Below are 15,879 nucleotides of genomic sequence, written 5' to 3'. Positions count from 1 at the left end.
CTTCTGTGCCCCCTGATTCATTCATCTGCCCGACCGCTTTATCCTCACAAGAGTCGCGGGGGGTGCTAGAGCCTATCCTAGCGTCTTCGGGCAGACGAACCATTCACACACAGTTGACACACTGAATTGGTTCCTAATCACAGGGCACACAGAGACAGACGAACCATTCACTCTCACACCGAGGGACAATTTGGAGTGTTCAATTAGCCTGTCGTGCATGTTTTTCGAATGAAGGGGGAAACCAGAGGACCCGGGGAAAACCCACACGGGCCCGGGGAGATCATGCCAACTTCACACATCCCATCAATCAATGTATTGGAAAGCAAAGATGGCACCGATGAAATTTGACTGTAAACTATGTTTCTTTACAGATACTAACATCAGTTCCGCTCTCTCAAGGCTGACAGAGCCCACTGCACCAGTACCAATCTCCAAACTCTCTGTTTCGAGCATGGTGCATAACGCTCGAAGGCACATTCAACGGCACAGACATAATGATGAGTCCCCACTTGGCATTGATGAACTTAATGTGATTCTACAGGTAAGCTTTTTTTAATATCTCAAATGTTGTGGTTATTAAACACGATCAGTAGTATGACAGTAAAATGTAAAGGTACATTTAGATCAATAGAAAGAAATGTAATAAATGTAGTTGAGTGGTGAGCACACCTACTTCACAATGCAATGGTTGTGGGTTTAAATCCTGCTCCGGCCACTCTGTGTGGGGGTTTGCATGTTCACGGGCCCGTGTGGGGTTTCTCCGGGTACTCTTGTTTCCACCCACACTCCAAAAAAAAGAGCTGCTTGGCAGGCTAATTGAACACTCCGAATTGTCCCTAGGTGTGAGAGCGGATGGTTGTTTGTCTTTGTGTGCCCTGCGATTGTCTGACCACCAATTCAGGGTGTCCCCCGCCTAGTGCCCGAAGACGGCTGCAAAAGGCTCCGGCACCCCCGCGACCCTCATGAGGATCATGCTGTTCAGAAAATGAATGAATGAATAATAAGTGCTCCGTGCACATAAGGTAAAATTGGTTTAGGCACAAAATGGTTCAAACGCGCCACTTGTCACTCAACTAAATCCGTCTTGATTGATTTGAATTCTAGCATTCTGAAAGTTGAAGGTTAAAACTCTGTGTGAAATGACTTCATTTTTTCCCTGAAATTATTTTGTTATATGTTGCAATTGATCATTGTTTGTATGACTGATTGACAAAATGTATTTCTCATGAACTAATTGCATTTACGTTATTACTTACATCAGTTGCTATAAATCTTTCTTGATTGCAAGGTGTTTCACCACCGCTCCTGTAACCCCCCACCAACTTTCCATGCTCAGTATCTTTTTCCAGATGCTGCTATGGATAAGACAGAAAGTCAAACTCCCCAACCAAATAGCTATGCAAAATGCCCAAAAGATCAAAATACTGACGTAAGTAAATATTACTCAGTTATTCATTCTTTAAATGCACCCACATACAGTAAATTTGATGTATATGTATAGAGTGATCTTGTTTTGGTATTCCTAATAAAAAAGAAAGACATTTGTTGTAAAAGATGGAAATGGAAACAACATAACCGTATTCATGATAACTAGAAATACGTTCAGAAGCTAGCAAAGTCAAACATGAATTTAAAGATGGATGAAAATAAATGTTACGTGGTGTGACTATAAAAGAAATCAGCATTAACAGCTACTGTAATTTTTTTTTTCCACCTACGCCAGGACCTTTTTATTCAGTTGAAGTCAGCACCAGTTGAAAGTCTGACCCATCGGCTGGCACTCTGCGTATGTCTCATCAACTTCTACCATGGTGGGCTACGGGCTGTTGCATACCTCTGGCAGGAGTTTGTCCTTGAGTTGCGATACCGCTGGGAAAACAATTACCAAATCTGTGGGTGCGTGTCACACGCTGGGTCATGATTATCCTCAGTTGATTAGGAGCTGTTGGCCTAATACGATCATTCTACATCCCCACTTACCAGTACCTGTATATGACAGTCCAACTACTGTGGCCACTACATTGCAGAGATTTTGTGTGTGTGGGTCACTTCTCCTTTTGTATCAAATCGACAGTACATAGCAGATATCTGCAATATATTGCAATTTGTGTTTTTATTTGTTTATTTTCTTTCTCATAGTATATTAGTTGTACGTCTTCAAATATTGTATCGCAATAGAGACATATCAGATTCGTATTGAACACCGGAAGAGCAGTCAAACACAAATTCAGCACTTTTGTGACATAAGACATTTATGTTAAATTATAAAGACAGGCTGCTAGTCTGCGCTCTTATTCATCCAATTGTATTCTCTGGTGTTTTTTAAACATCCAAAAATATTGCAGTATCCCATTTTAGAAATGTGTACAATTTCTAACAAAAAAAAATCTCAAAATAAATGACACACAGGTTAAATATATTCTGTTATGGAGTCAGTGCGTATTTAAACAGTTTTAAAACAAAAACATAAAATGTGTGACTTTTTTTTGACTAATGTCAAAGATGGGCAGAGAAGGGGTTTCCAAAGAGAGGGACGAGCAACAGAAAAGGCTCAATTCCCTTCTGAGCTCCCGCTTAGTTCTCGGTACCTCTCATAGTATCTGGTCCGCAGACCTGAGGCACCCGGCAGACGTGGAAGGATGAGGCTATTGAAAGATTTGAAAACAAATATGTTTTCAAAAAGAACTGCAAAATGTATGGTGAGCCATTGAATTGATGCCAGAGTATTGTTATGTGCTCCCTCCAGTGACGTGCAGTCAGGGGAGGCAGGTGAGGCTGTGCCTCACCTGTCATCATGGAAATATCAAATGAAAAACTAAATTAAACAGTTATATTTGTTTAGTGATTTATAAGTTCTTTTCCATTTAACTTCAGCAGTTTTGGATTTTTTTTAAATCGCTGAATTTTCACATTTACCGTTCAAATACTAAGTAGAGACGAGCTGTATTACGTCGCTCGAGGCTAAAAGGCAGGACTCGAGTGACGGCGGGGAAGGTGAGAAGGTTGGATCCGAAATACACGGCGAGACAGGTGTTGAGGAGCAAGAGTCTTTACTGAGACATGCGAGCAAAAGATAACAAACAGGGGATGGCGAGTGAAGACAACAAAATAATAGCAGACCTGACGGCAAGGTAATGGCGTGGGTAACTTCCAGAATACTCCGACGGAGACTGTAGTGTGCGATCGGCAAATATAGTCCAAGATGTCCAAGATGGTGCCCGAGTAGGCAGCCTCAGCAAGTGCTCTCATGAGCCTTGCTTTTTTTGGTTGTTTTTGTCTTGTTTTGTGTTTTCTTTTGTCACTTTGTGTTGTTGTGCATCGTGTGGAACGGATACAGATTGTTTTTCAGCATTTTTGACCACGACATTCATCAAGGAGGAGACTGTGCTGAGCGGTTGCGCCTTTTCGGCAGCATGAATATGCCAGTACTGTTTTTGAATGGGAGGAATGTCGGAGCCATTCGATTGCCATCGCTGGACACCAAAGGGGCCATTGTGCTTTTTTTGCGCCTGTAATGGGCAGCATCTTCACAGCCCCGCTTTGTTTAGCGGAAAGGTCAGTGCTGTTGGACAGCCTGCGGCTGGATGGATGCATGCATGGCTTGAGGAACCCGCGATAAGAAGAAAGGAGCGTCAGCGCAAAGCGCCGATGCGTATGTGGAACTGTTGCGGCTTGGAATTGAAGCTGAATTATTTGGAACAGGAGATGTGAGACAATCTCTTTTCGTCAATGGATGCTACAGCTGCGTGTTTGCTTTCAACATTTAGCTTGTAGTCGACGTGCACATTCCACCATGATGTCCCCTATCCACTGGTGGAAAGTCGCTTTGATCCTCTCCTCTTTCATCTAGAACTGCTTCATGTCATCACAAAGAGAGGATTATTTGTTATTTAGTTTTTTTTTGTTCTTTTGACTTCAAGACGGCGCCGCAGGAGTGGCTGCCTTTCCAGCAGCTCATGTATTTTGTTTTTCGACTCTCATTCCTTTCATCACTTTGCTGCTGTGAAATGTAAATTTCTCCACTGTGAGACTATTAAAGGCATATCCAATCCAATCCAATCGTCAGAAGGCACAATCAAATGAATGACAAACAGCTGTGGGAACCCAGGTGAGTGATGATGGGAGGGGCCGTCTCCAGGGAGCAGCGGAGGAAGTGACAGGAGGGGTGGGGCGCGCCCAGGACGGCGACGAGATGTGACAGTGCACCCCCCTCAACGGACGCCTCTTGGCGGCCCACTAGGTTTGGATGGGTGAGCCGCATGGAACACCCGGATGAGAGACGGGTTGAGGATCCAGGCACGTGGGACCCACTGTCGTTCCTCCGGTCCATAGCCCTCCCAGTCGACCAGGTACTGCACTCCCCTGCCCAAGCGCCTGGAGTCCAGTATCTCCCGCACGGTGTAGACTGGTCCGTCGGACAACAACTGGGGGGGAGGTGGGCGTGGGGTCTAAGGAGCTGGTTTCCACTGGCTTGAGGGAAACGTGGAATACGGGGTGGATCCGCATGGTGGGTGGCAGCCGGAGCCTCACAGAGACCGGGCTGAGGGTGGCCTCGATAGGGAAGGGACCCGTAAAGCGTGGGCCCAGTTTGGCTGAAGTCCCTGCTCGCCGAAGGTCCCTCGTGGACAGCCAAACCTCCTGCCCGACCTGGTAGCTGGGTGCTTGTCGCAGATGACGGTCCGCCACCCGCTGGTTCCGGGACGCGGTGCGTGACAGGGTGTCCCTGGTCTCCTTCCAGACCCTTCTAGACGGGACCTCCACCTGGCCCTCCTGGGTTGGAAACAAAGGCGGTTCATAGCCACAGGCGGACATGAACGGGGACCGACCTGTGGCTGCGGAGACCCGGGAGTTGTGGGCGTACTCCACCCAGGGTAAGTGAAGGGCCCACGACGCCGGATTGTGGAGGCACATGCACCGGAGGGCTGCCTCCAGGTCCTGGTTCTTCCTGTCCATCTGTCCGTTGGTCTGGGGGTGGTAACCAGACGACAGGCTCGCCGACGCCCCTAGGGACCGACAGAAACGCTTCCATACCTTGGATACGAACTGCGGTCCCTGATCCGACACGATGTTCGTCGAAATCCCGTGGAGACGGACGACGTGGTTAACCAGGGGTTGAGCCGTCTCTTTGGCGGACGGCAACCTGGTTAACCGGACGAAGTGGAAAGAATCGGTCCACTACGGTGAGGACGACCGTCTTGCCACGGGAGGGGGAAGTCGACGGAGATGTGGTACCGGTAGGGGCTGGAGGAGTCCTGCCGGGGGCTGGTGGGAGGCTTTCCCACGGGCGCAGGTCGGGCAGGCCTTCACAAAAAAGGGTGATGTCCCTCCTGAACCCCGGCCACCAGAACCTTTGGGCGATGAGTTGAATCGTCCTGTTGACCCCCGGGTGACAGGCTATCTTGGAGGTGTGCCCCCAGATGAGCACCTCCGAGCGTAGAGGGAGGGGGACGAACAGGCGATCCGTGGAACAGACCCTGGGGATGGGGGTCGTTCCCTGGGCTTGCTGAACTTTTCTCTCAACCTCCCACCTCAGGGCACCCATGATGCGCTGGGCCGGCAGGATGTTGGCGGTGGTCTCCTCCCTTTCTGCCGAGTCATGGATGCGGGATACGGCATTGGGCTTAATGTTCTGCGACCCTGGGCAGTAGGTGAGAGAAAAGTTAAAACGGGTGAGGAAGAGTGACCATCGGGCCTGTCGTGAGTTAAGTCTCTTGGCAGACCGGATGGCCGCCAGGTTCTTATGATCCATGTAGACTTTGAAGGGGTGTTTCGCTCCCTCAAGCCAGGGTCTCCATTCCTGCAGAGCCAGGACGACCGCCAGCAGTTCCCGGTTGCCGACGTTATAGTTAGCTTCGGCGGGGCTGAGCCGGCGGAAGAAAAAGGCGCATGGGCGTAGCTTCTGGTCAGTGGGAGAGCGCTGGGATAGGACGGCCCCTACTCCGGACTCGTAGGCGTCATCCTCGACCGTGAACGGGAGGTCCGGGTCAGGATGACGCAGGACAGGGGGATTGGTGAAGGCTAGACGGAGGCGGTTGAATGCCCCCTCAGCGTCGGGCGTCCACCTAAAGGGAATTTTGGTGGACGTGAGGTTAGTGAGGGGGAGTGCCTTCTGACTATACCCGCGAATGAAGCGGCGGTAGAAGTTGGGAAACCCCAGAAACCGCTGGAGCTGCTGACGCGTCTTCGGGATTGGCCACTCTACCACCGCTTTAGTTTTGGCGGGGTCGGCCCTGAGCTGCCCTGCTCCACGAAGAACCCTCGAAAAGACAGAGAGCCGACATGGAACTCGCACTTTTCTGCCTTCACTTAGAGCCGGTTTTGCAGGAGCCGCGCCAGGACCCGTCGGACGTGTTGCCGGTGCTCTTCTGCAGAATGAGAAAAAATGAGAATGTCATCTAGGTAAACGAAAACAAAAACATTGAGGAAGTCCCTGAGCACGTCATTGATCAGATTTTGAAAAACGGCAGGCACATTCGTGAGTCCGAACGGCATCACCAGATACTCAAAATGCCCTAATGTCGTCTTGAATGCTGTCTTCCATTCATCCCCCTCACGGATACGGACCAGATGGTAAGCGCTACGGAGGTCCAATTTTGAAAAAATGGTAGCTGACTGGAGGGGCGCGAAGGCTGAGTCCATGAGGGGGAGAGGGTATTTATTGCGGATGGTGATGTCGTTCAGACTCCAGTAGTCGACACACAGGCGCAGGGATCCGTCCTTCTTTTCGATAAAAAAGAACCCTGCGCCCAGCGGAGAACGTGACGGGCGAATGAGTCCCGCCGCTAGGGAGGAGTCTATATAGGTGCTCAGGGCTTCCCGTTCAGGTTGTCAAATATGAAAAAGTCTGGAGTTCGGTAATGGAGCCCCTGGCTGCAGTTCAATCGCACAGTCATACGGTCGGTGGGGCGGCAGGGATTGAGCGTTGTCCTTGCTGAACACCTCCCGCAGGTCATGGTAGCACTGTGGCACACCCTTGAGGCAGATGGCCTCGGGCGGGCCACCGCGGGAGGGGTCTCGTCCTGCCATTGCCAACCGCAGGCAGTTGGCATAGCAGTAGGGGCTCCAGCCCTGAATGGTGGGACCCTCCCAGGAAGTGGACGGGTCATGGGTATTGAGCCAGGGGAGACCCAATACCAACGGCGCGTTCCGGGAGGGCATAACTAAAAAATGTCGGTGCTCCACGTGATTGCCCACCACCTTGAGTTTAAGCGGGGCCGTGAGGTGGGTGACTCGGGCTAACAGTCGGCCGTCAAGATCGACGATCTCCTTGGGGGGAAGGAGATCGATGATTAGTCAGCCAGCTGGGGGTCGATGATACACCCGTCAGCCCCCGAGTCAACTAGCGCCCGCACGGTTTGGGAGCTGGAGGGGCCAATTAGTTCGCTCTCCAGCTCCAACCGCGTAACAGGGGTCGTGGACTTGGCCTCCATAGGTCGCCGTTTCGACGGGTACTTACAGGGGCCGGAGGTCCTTGGCTGGGGGCCACGGGTGCGACGAGCCCCGGGGTTGGTGCGGTCGGTCGTCGTCCCCCCCCCCCCCCCCCTATCAGCATGGGTTCGGGGGAATCCCTCCAGGCGCCGCACGCGCTCGCTGCCGGGTGTGGTCGTCCTAGGCCGGCTCCGGGAATCCTAGGTCGCTCTGCTCCTTCTGCCGCTCCCGAAGACAGTGATCCAGGCCGATGACTATCTTGACCAAGTCGTTGAAGGTGGTGCCAGCGTCGCGGGTAGCCAACTCGTCCATGAGATCGGCGTTCAAGCCGCGACGAAACACCACCGTCAACGCTCGGTCGCCGTAGTCGCTGCCAGCAGCCTGGATCCGTAAAGCGACGGAGTATTCCGCGGCCGAACGGGCCCCTTGGACGCAGTTGAGGATTCTCCCTTCAGCTTCGACCTGATGAAAAATCCGGCGTAGCTCGGCCACGAGGTCCTGGTACGAGGCGCACAGCCCCGGTCGGGACTCTCTGATGGCCAGCACCCAGGTCTCGGCTTCCCCCGTGAGCATGCTGGTGATGAAGGCTACCTTAGCCTCATCACTCACGTAGGCGTATGGTTGTTGCTCAAACACGAGCGCGCATTGCATTAGAAACTTCGCGCAGCGCCCGGTTTCGCCTGCGTAGCGTGAGGGGTGAGGTAGCTGAAGATTGCGCCTACCCACGGGCGGAGAGGAAGGGGCTGTGAGGGTGGCGATGCATGTCTCCATCTCCTTTAGCCGTTGAGCCAGCGAGGAAGTAACATGGCAGACTTCCTCAATTGCTTGGCCTGCTGGCTCGAATGCTCCGCCTCTTGGACAAGGGCGACGAGGTACCTGTCTTCGCCGGCGGGATTCATGGGTGGTTGGAGTATTGTATCACGTCGCTCGAGGCTAAAAGGCAGGACTCGAGTGACGGGGGGGAAGGTGAGAAGGTTGGATCCAAAATACACGGCGAGACAGGTGTTGAGGAGCAAGAGTCTTTACTGAGACATGCGAGCAAACGATAACAAACAGGGGATGGCGAGTGAAGACAACAAAATAATAGCAGACCTGACGGCCAGGTAATGGCGTGGGTAACTTCCAGAATACTCCGACGGTGACGGTAGTGTGCGATCGGCAAATATAGTCAGAAGGCACAATCAAATGAATGACAAACAGCTGTGGGAACCCAGGTGAGTGATGATGGGAAGGGCCGTCTCCAGGGAGCAGCGGAGGAGGTGACAGGAGGGGCGGGGCGCGCCCAGGACGGCGACGAGATGTGACAAGCGGTGAGGCGACAGCCGGCTGAGCTTCACCGTGGATTGCGCAATGACTATTCTAACTGTGCTGGCTTGTTCTGCAGTGAGACCGCATTGCTGTCCCTCTGCATATCGCTATTAAAGTGTCCAAACACTTTTAGTATATCGATGAGGTCTCTTCTGCCGTCATCTGTACTTTTGTGTCGGACGTTTCGCCTCCTATCCAAGAGGCTCCGTCAGCCAACTAAAGTCTTACTGGTTGTATCGGCCCTATTTATATATCCCTAATGTCCAGACATGGCGGCGCTGGACGCAGCTATGATAGGTCCCTACTGTTGGGTTAAATTCATTTATCTTCGTCTGGTTCAGAGGTCGTCGAGTTTCTTGATGAAATGCCAGTTGAGTCGATAGTTGGTACACAGCAAAAACTACTTTATTCAGTAACAATCGAGAGAAACATCTCTAGTTGGAGCTGGACAAAAGAAGAACCCCCGCCTGCCTCTTCAGGCTTAGTTTAAAGAATACCGCGACAGTCTGTTGACCAATCAGTTGCGGACAAGTCGATCTTCCGTCCAATCGGCTACGAACAACTCAGTGTTGGGATAGCCTTAGACTGAAATTGGAGTTGTTGCCTCTTGCAACAACTATTGAACTAATAAGCTTGATAATGCTATGTAAACTAAATTAAACATGCAATAATCATAATATGTACTAAGCGAAACATAAAATAACATAATATGTTTACTAATCTAAACATGAAATAACGTAATATGTTTACTAATGGGCATAAGCACTCTATCACCTACCCTCAGGTTGGGTGGAAGCAGAGGACCACTCCCTGTGGCCCCACTGATTGTTCCTACATTCCTGACTAATGACTGGCCTCCGGTATCACCTCATCAGCATTACGAATGTTGTCTAACCTGTTTTGCCTAAGCAGGCTATTGTATGAACGATCCAAATTGAATCTCACCCCACCAGACCGGTTTAATGATGGATTTTGTTGTTTTATGAGAATCACTTCTTTTACTCCCCTTTCAAACCATCTATGTGTGACGGATGTCACAACAGTGACTGTCTTCATCTCCACAATGCTGCCGTCTTAGTAAGACCAGACGCGTGGATGTGTCTTTTTATTTCTTTTATTTCTGCAACACCGTATGGCAGAAGGGATGGGTGAAGTCGCATGGGTTTCGTCTTGTGATTAACCTAAATCTCTTCCAGATTGTTCCCAATATGCTAAACATTGTTGATAACAAAACAGAATGAACAGCGTGTGATCGTATAGTGGTTATTTACAGAAAAAGAGAATAAAACACAAGTTCACTATTATTTACATGATGTCCCTGAACGCATCATACGCGGAGACTCGGCAGAACACGCGATGCGCTTGTAATGGCGCACATTTCAACCCGCCACGAACACTCACGGGTAAATGAAACATGACACAAGAAACTAAATATTGTTCAATAAAAACGAAATGAAACAATTATTATCTGCAACACAGTATGGCAGACGGGACGGGTGAAGTCGCATGGGTTTCATCTTGTGATTAACTGCGCAACAGAAAAGCACTATGAAGCCAATGTGCTTCAAAGTTCCACTCGACAAAACGTGAATTAAATAATGACACAAAAAGTAATCTGGACTCGAAATGAATAAAGGAACTAATTAGATAACACTAGACAGTACAAAGGGGGAAACAAAATAAGATATTGTCATGAAAATGCGCGTTAATCCAGACCGTCAGAGAAATGCGACTCACCCTAAATCTCTTCCAGAAGCCTCTTTGGAGGCGAAACGTCCGACACCTTCAAAAAAGTACAGATGATGGCTGAAGAAACATTCTCATCGATGGACCACTCCTGTACTACTGAGAGCTTACACAGACACTTTTGGTATATGAACTAAATTTCGACAGTTTAGCTCGTGTATATAAAGTAAAATCACTTTACATTATAAACACTCTACTACAGTGGTTATTTTATTTTTAGCAAAACTGTGCATAGGTGAGGCACACAGTTCTCCTGCCTCATGACAGGGGGCGCTGGTGATTACAGATTCTTCTTGCGCCTCCTCGGCTGCAGAACAATAGAAATAGTGAGAGCAAGCTACAGTAAACAGTTAGCAAGTTAAGTGCAACCATCCAGTCATTTTTTCGTTTTGCTTGGCCTTATTTTCAGAATGGAGGATTACATATCTGAATTGAAAGAAATAGAGAGACTTTTAAAACTGAAGAAAGATAAGGAAGGCTTCTACAAAGAAGTTATCAATGCCTTTCTTCAGAAAGGGCGGCGAATGGACTTCATTTATAAGCTAAGGTAACACGATAATAATGTTTTTTTAAACTTTTTTTCTATGCTACAGTTTATATAAAGAATGCTGACGTGTCTTCAACAAAACACGTTAACTGTTGCCAATCAAATGGTGAACAAGCTACTCTGTAGAGTTTATATGTTTGTAAATCTGACTGTGAAGACGTCAGTGCCTCACCAGCAAGGAACCTAACCGCACATCACTGGCTCCCTCTTATGCGTACCAGTCAAGAAGCAAGCAGCAGCGTTCTGGACATTACAATAATCCATCTGAGATGTGACAAAGGCATAAATTACTGTTTCAAAGGGAGGCTTTACTTTAGCCAGGTGCCTAAAACGAAATAAACTGGATTTAATTTCACCGTTACAGTAAATACAGAGGGTTGTGTCAGGAAGGGCATCCGACGTAAAACTTGGCCAAAACAAACATGCGGATCAAACCTCTAAAGATGGAGGACACTGATTTGCTGTGGCGACCCCTTGAAGGGAAAAGCCGAAAGAAAAAGAATAAGAAGTTGAAGACCCTGCTTTGACACTGTTGTCAGGTGAGGAAATACTTTAGTTGAAGAGGTTGCAGGAATTGTTTTCATTTGTGCTGCTCAACTTAGACCAGCTTGAGGTTGCCTGCTGAGGTTTTGCAATGCCTCCGGGATGGCTCGTTTTTCACTCAAAAACTCTTTGTAAATTTTATCAGAAGATGACATTGGCTTCCATTTTCTATTTTGTCAATTTGTTATGGAAAAATTAGTGAAGAACTAATGACTCTCATAAATAAGCAAGATAGCTATGCCCCTTCCTCTCCTTTGATGTCTTGGTGTATGTCACAGAAGGAAACCAAAAAAATATATCCATTCAAAATAATTGTAACATATGTTTGCTAAAAATGTCAATAACCGTCTCAATCAGCTGTAAAATGTCTCTGGGGACCTCTACTTGATATCATGGCTACTACGTTAAATTTTGTCTTCTGTTTCACTTTATCAATATCTATAGATTGCAAGAAGAACTACCCGATCTCCGCTGTTGTCTTCTACATCAGAAGCTGCAGGTAGTAAAATCTATTTTGATAGGCAGAATTACATGTTTTGAAAGGGAAGTCCATTTCTTCAGACAAGTTCACCCTTTAAGTTAGAATTGTTGTATATAAAAATCATCTGTCTAAGCTAGAAATTGGTGTAAGCATGATGCATTTTTGTCAGTTTATTTTGTCTCTCGGTGTAGATGCTGAATTGTTGCATCAAGAGGAAGCAAGCCAGAGATAACATTTGCAAGACTCCTGAGAAAACCAGTGAAACTGCCTTCAAGAACGTCCACAAACTGACACAATTTACTGCAACGGCTTCTTCCAGCCAAATAACTACTGCGTCACCTGGGAAATCCTTGGAGTCTTGGAGTGACAGTGAAGAAGAGTTTTTTGAGTGCTTGAGTGATCAGGGGGACACCGAGACTTCTATTATGAGAAGGGAAAAAGATGGCGGCAAAACAAGAGCAGAGGGCAGGATGCACCCTTGTAACAACATGACCCTTCTTCATTCTTCAGAGCTTCTCTTTATTCCTGTGACACAAGTAATTTTTTTGCCTCATACCTATTACTTGTTAATTATTTTGGGCGGAATTTTTATATCAATATTTTACAGAATAATATTGTTCAGTGGATAGCTAAGCAAATGTGCAAATATTTGTGTAAATTGTAGCAGATGAGACCAAGATTGATCACATTTTATTATTATTGTGTAGTGGACACTCGGTGAAGGTGTTTGTCAGTATGTTTTTTTTCAAGATTTGATTTATTCATCTTTATAGCAAGCATGGCAGTAGTCTTTAAATGTCGATATATGCAAATGTCAGAACAATGATTTTAAGTGCTTTTGTGTTTGAACAGGAACCTGCTCCCATGACTGAAGATTTATTAGAGGAGCAGTCTGAAATACTTGCAAAATTGGGGACATCAGCCGAAGGTGCCCAACTCCGTGCTCGGATGCAAAGTGCCTGTCTTCTGTCTGACATGGAGTCTTTTAAGGTTAGACACACCAAGGGTCTAATTCACAAAGAATGCACTGCTTCCACTGATAGGACATTCAGTTGCACTTATTTTCACCCATAAATTGCACAATTTTAACACCCAGCTCACAAAGGATATTGCGCTAAGGTTATAGAGGCAAAGAGGCCCACAAAGGTTGGCAGCAGAGTGCCATTTTCTCATTATTTGCCATTTGTTATAAGCCACACATTGGTACTCGTGTTCTCCCATGTCACTAAAATTCACATGCACATCTCATCTCATTCATATCATCTCTCATCTCTCATCTCATTTTCCGTACCGCTTATTCCTCATTAGGGTCGCGGGGGTTGCTGGAGCCTATCTCAGCTGTCTTCGGGCACGAAGCGGGGGACACCCTGAATTGGTTGCCAGCCAATCGCAGGGCACACAAAGACATACAACAGTCACTCTCACACTCACACCTAGGGACAATTTGGAGTGGTCAATCTGCCTGCCATGCATGTTTTTGGAGTGTGGGAGGAAACCGGAGGACCCGGAGAAAACCCATGTGGGTCCGGGGAGAACATGCAAACTCCTCATTCATATCAGGCTTCTATAAATATCAAAATGAGTGCCCCAATACTTTGGAGACTAAAAAAATCCATATATATATACTTGTCCCTATGTGAAAAAGTAATGGCCCCTTGAACATTATAATGGGTTGTGCCAACCTTGTCGGCAATAACTGAAATCAATCGTTGGGAATGATTTGTGATGAGTCTTTTATATCACTATGGGGAAATTGTGGCCGACACCTCTTGGCAGAATTGCATCTACTCTGCTATATTGGAGGGTTTTCTAGGTTGAATATCCATTTAAAGGACAACCGACAGCACTTTTTTGTTTCCTAACTGACATTAGAAAAACATTTTTTTAGCATCTAAAATACCCAAAACACACAGTATGATATTTTTAGTCAAATGCAAAACACCAATAAGAATGAAAGTGGCTCAAAACTACTTCAATTTGAAACCAGAAGTGGCCAGTTTCAGAAGCCCCCCCCCCCCCTGTTCGTGGTGTCACTTAAAGACGTCTTGCCTTGCTTGAGAATCGAAACAATGGCTTCAGATTCGGAGAAGATGCTTTCTTGTTCAGAATCAGAATCACAATCAGAATCATCTTTATTGCCAAGTATGTAGGACACACAAGGAATTTGTTTCCGGTAGAACACGCTGCACTAGTATCGTTGTCAAAAAAACTGCTAAGTGGCACTATACAGTTCCATACTCATCCAGTTATGAATATGATTCAAATAGTTCAGAAGAGAAAAGCATACATGTTTGCAATCGATTAAAGAATTTATTCCGTGTCATTTTGAGGTATCTGGGGGGGGGGGGGGGGGGATGTAGCACCCAAAAAAGGCAGGATATGGCGACAACGATCTGTGGAAATGGACTGATTTTTTTTCCTTGGGATTTTTGTCAGCGAATATCAAATAGTTGCTCGGTGCAACACACAACGATTCACCATCGCGTTATTTATGTGTTTTCCTTCTAATTTCGCCATCAACACGGATCATCACGAAGTTTTCAGACCAAACAAAGTACCGCAAAATACATTGACGTGATGAAAGGACTGCTACAGTGTGTCCTTTCTTGGTCAGGGACGTTCCTTCCGTGACGCGACGTGAGGACTCAACTCAAAAACAATATGGCTATATGCAGTGGAATCTTTGTAAAATACGCTCAGTAGAAGTCAGTAGAAGTCATTTGAAGCAAATTTACAAATTATGGACACAACTTGTCCGGAGGCGTCGGTTGTCCTTTCAGGTCACACCACAGTATCTCAATGAGGTTCAAATCCAGACTTTGACTTAGAGGTTCCAAAATTATCTATCTATCTATCTATCTATCTATCTATCTATCTATCTATCTATCTATCTATCTATCTATCTATCTATCTATCTATCTATCTATCTATCTATTTATTTGGACCCAAATGTAAATTTCTCCACTGCGAGACGAATAAAGGTACATCCAATCCAATTCAGAAGCGGACTGGCTTATATCTCGGATAGTTGTCCTGCTGTGTGATCCAAGACTGCTTGCGTTTGAGGTTTCAAGCTTGTGGTCAGGCGTTCCCTTGAAAGGATTCATTATTCCATCAATCAGAATGTCTTTATCCTGAGTTAGTAAAGCAGCCCCATATGATTACACTGCCACTACGAAGCTTCACTGTCTCCCAAAGTTGTCAGCAATACGTCTGTGTAAGCTCTCAGTCATACAGGAGTTGTCTTTGGGAGAGACATCCTTCTGCTGGTACGTAACTTAGAAAATGCCACTTTTAAATTGGCTGACTTAAAGAACCACCTCAGATTCAATCATAGATGTAGACAGAGCCGGTTAATTCCGAAATGCTTGAAGCAAGCACCCCTGGAACCCGGATACTTAGCCGATAAAATGCAACAAAATTATACTAGGAAAATACTACATTCGCGAATTAGGAGACTTAACATAGAGATAAAAAACAAACAGTCAGAAATAGAAACGTATTATCAACGATTGCAAACTGAATTTACCCACAAAATCTAGTGTGCGAATTTACCAAACATGCATGCATGAGCAATGCATACATGAGGCACCACAGCAAAACCAAAGAGAGACAAAAGCGTAAATTTCAAAAATTACTTTTACAGAAACAATTCCAGCGACTTGTAAACACGGGGAAAATTAGGTATGAGCAGATTTCAATGGATAATTGGATCAAAAATTTGTCAGACAGTGATCTCTCATAGACAGAAAAGGCGGTACTAACCAAAGGTTTAAATTTCTCAGTAACTCCTAAAACAATACCTACAATAGACTACATCACAGCT

The 15,879-nt window shown here is 46.7% G+C and overlaps 1 protein-coding gene across 7 annotated transcripts in view; it reads left to right on the top strand.

The window, feature by feature from the left end:
• Positions 1 to 15,879, top strand: part of rab3gap1 (RAB3 GTPase activating protein subunit 1) — a 52,969-nt gene that overhangs the window by 15,652 nt on the left and 21,438 nt on the right. For 6 of the 7 annotated variants that reach the window (XR_016115864.1, XR_016115863.1, XM_089003291.1 and 3 more), the window contains 7 exons: positions 372 to 541; positions 1,337 to 1,429; positions 1,724 to 1,896; positions 10,892 to 11,029; positions 12,017 to 12,071; positions 12,245 to 12,589; positions 12,906 to 13,043. Coding sequence is in view for 5 of the 7 variants with exons in the window: in XM_089003291.1 (XP_088859417.1) it covers positions 372 to 541; positions 1,337 to 1,429; positions 1,724 to 1,896; positions 10,892 to 11,029; positions 12,017 to 12,071; positions 12,245 to 12,589; positions 12,906 to 13,043 (1,112 nt within the window). In the remaining 2 variants the exon portion in view is untranslated. The remainder of the gene's footprint in view (positions 1 to 371; positions 542 to 1,336; positions 1,430 to 1,723; positions 1,897 to 10,891; positions 11,030 to 12,016; positions 12,072 to 12,244; positions 12,590 to 12,905; positions 13,044 to 15,879) is intronic. The other variant, XM_089003293.1, reaches the window with a different exon arrangement.

This window comes from Hippocampus bargibanti, linkage group LG08, assembly GCF_051943395.1.
Source record: "Hippocampus bargibanti isolate YZ-2025 linkage group LG08, ASM5194339v1, whole genome shotgun sequence".
NCBI classification, from domain to species: Eukaryota; Metazoa; Chordata; class Actinopteri; order Syngnathiformes; family Syngnathidae; genus Hippocampus; species Hippocampus bargibanti.
The sequence above is the reverse complement of the archived record's forward strand: the minus strand, read 5'-3'. Positions and strand labels throughout refer to the sequence as shown.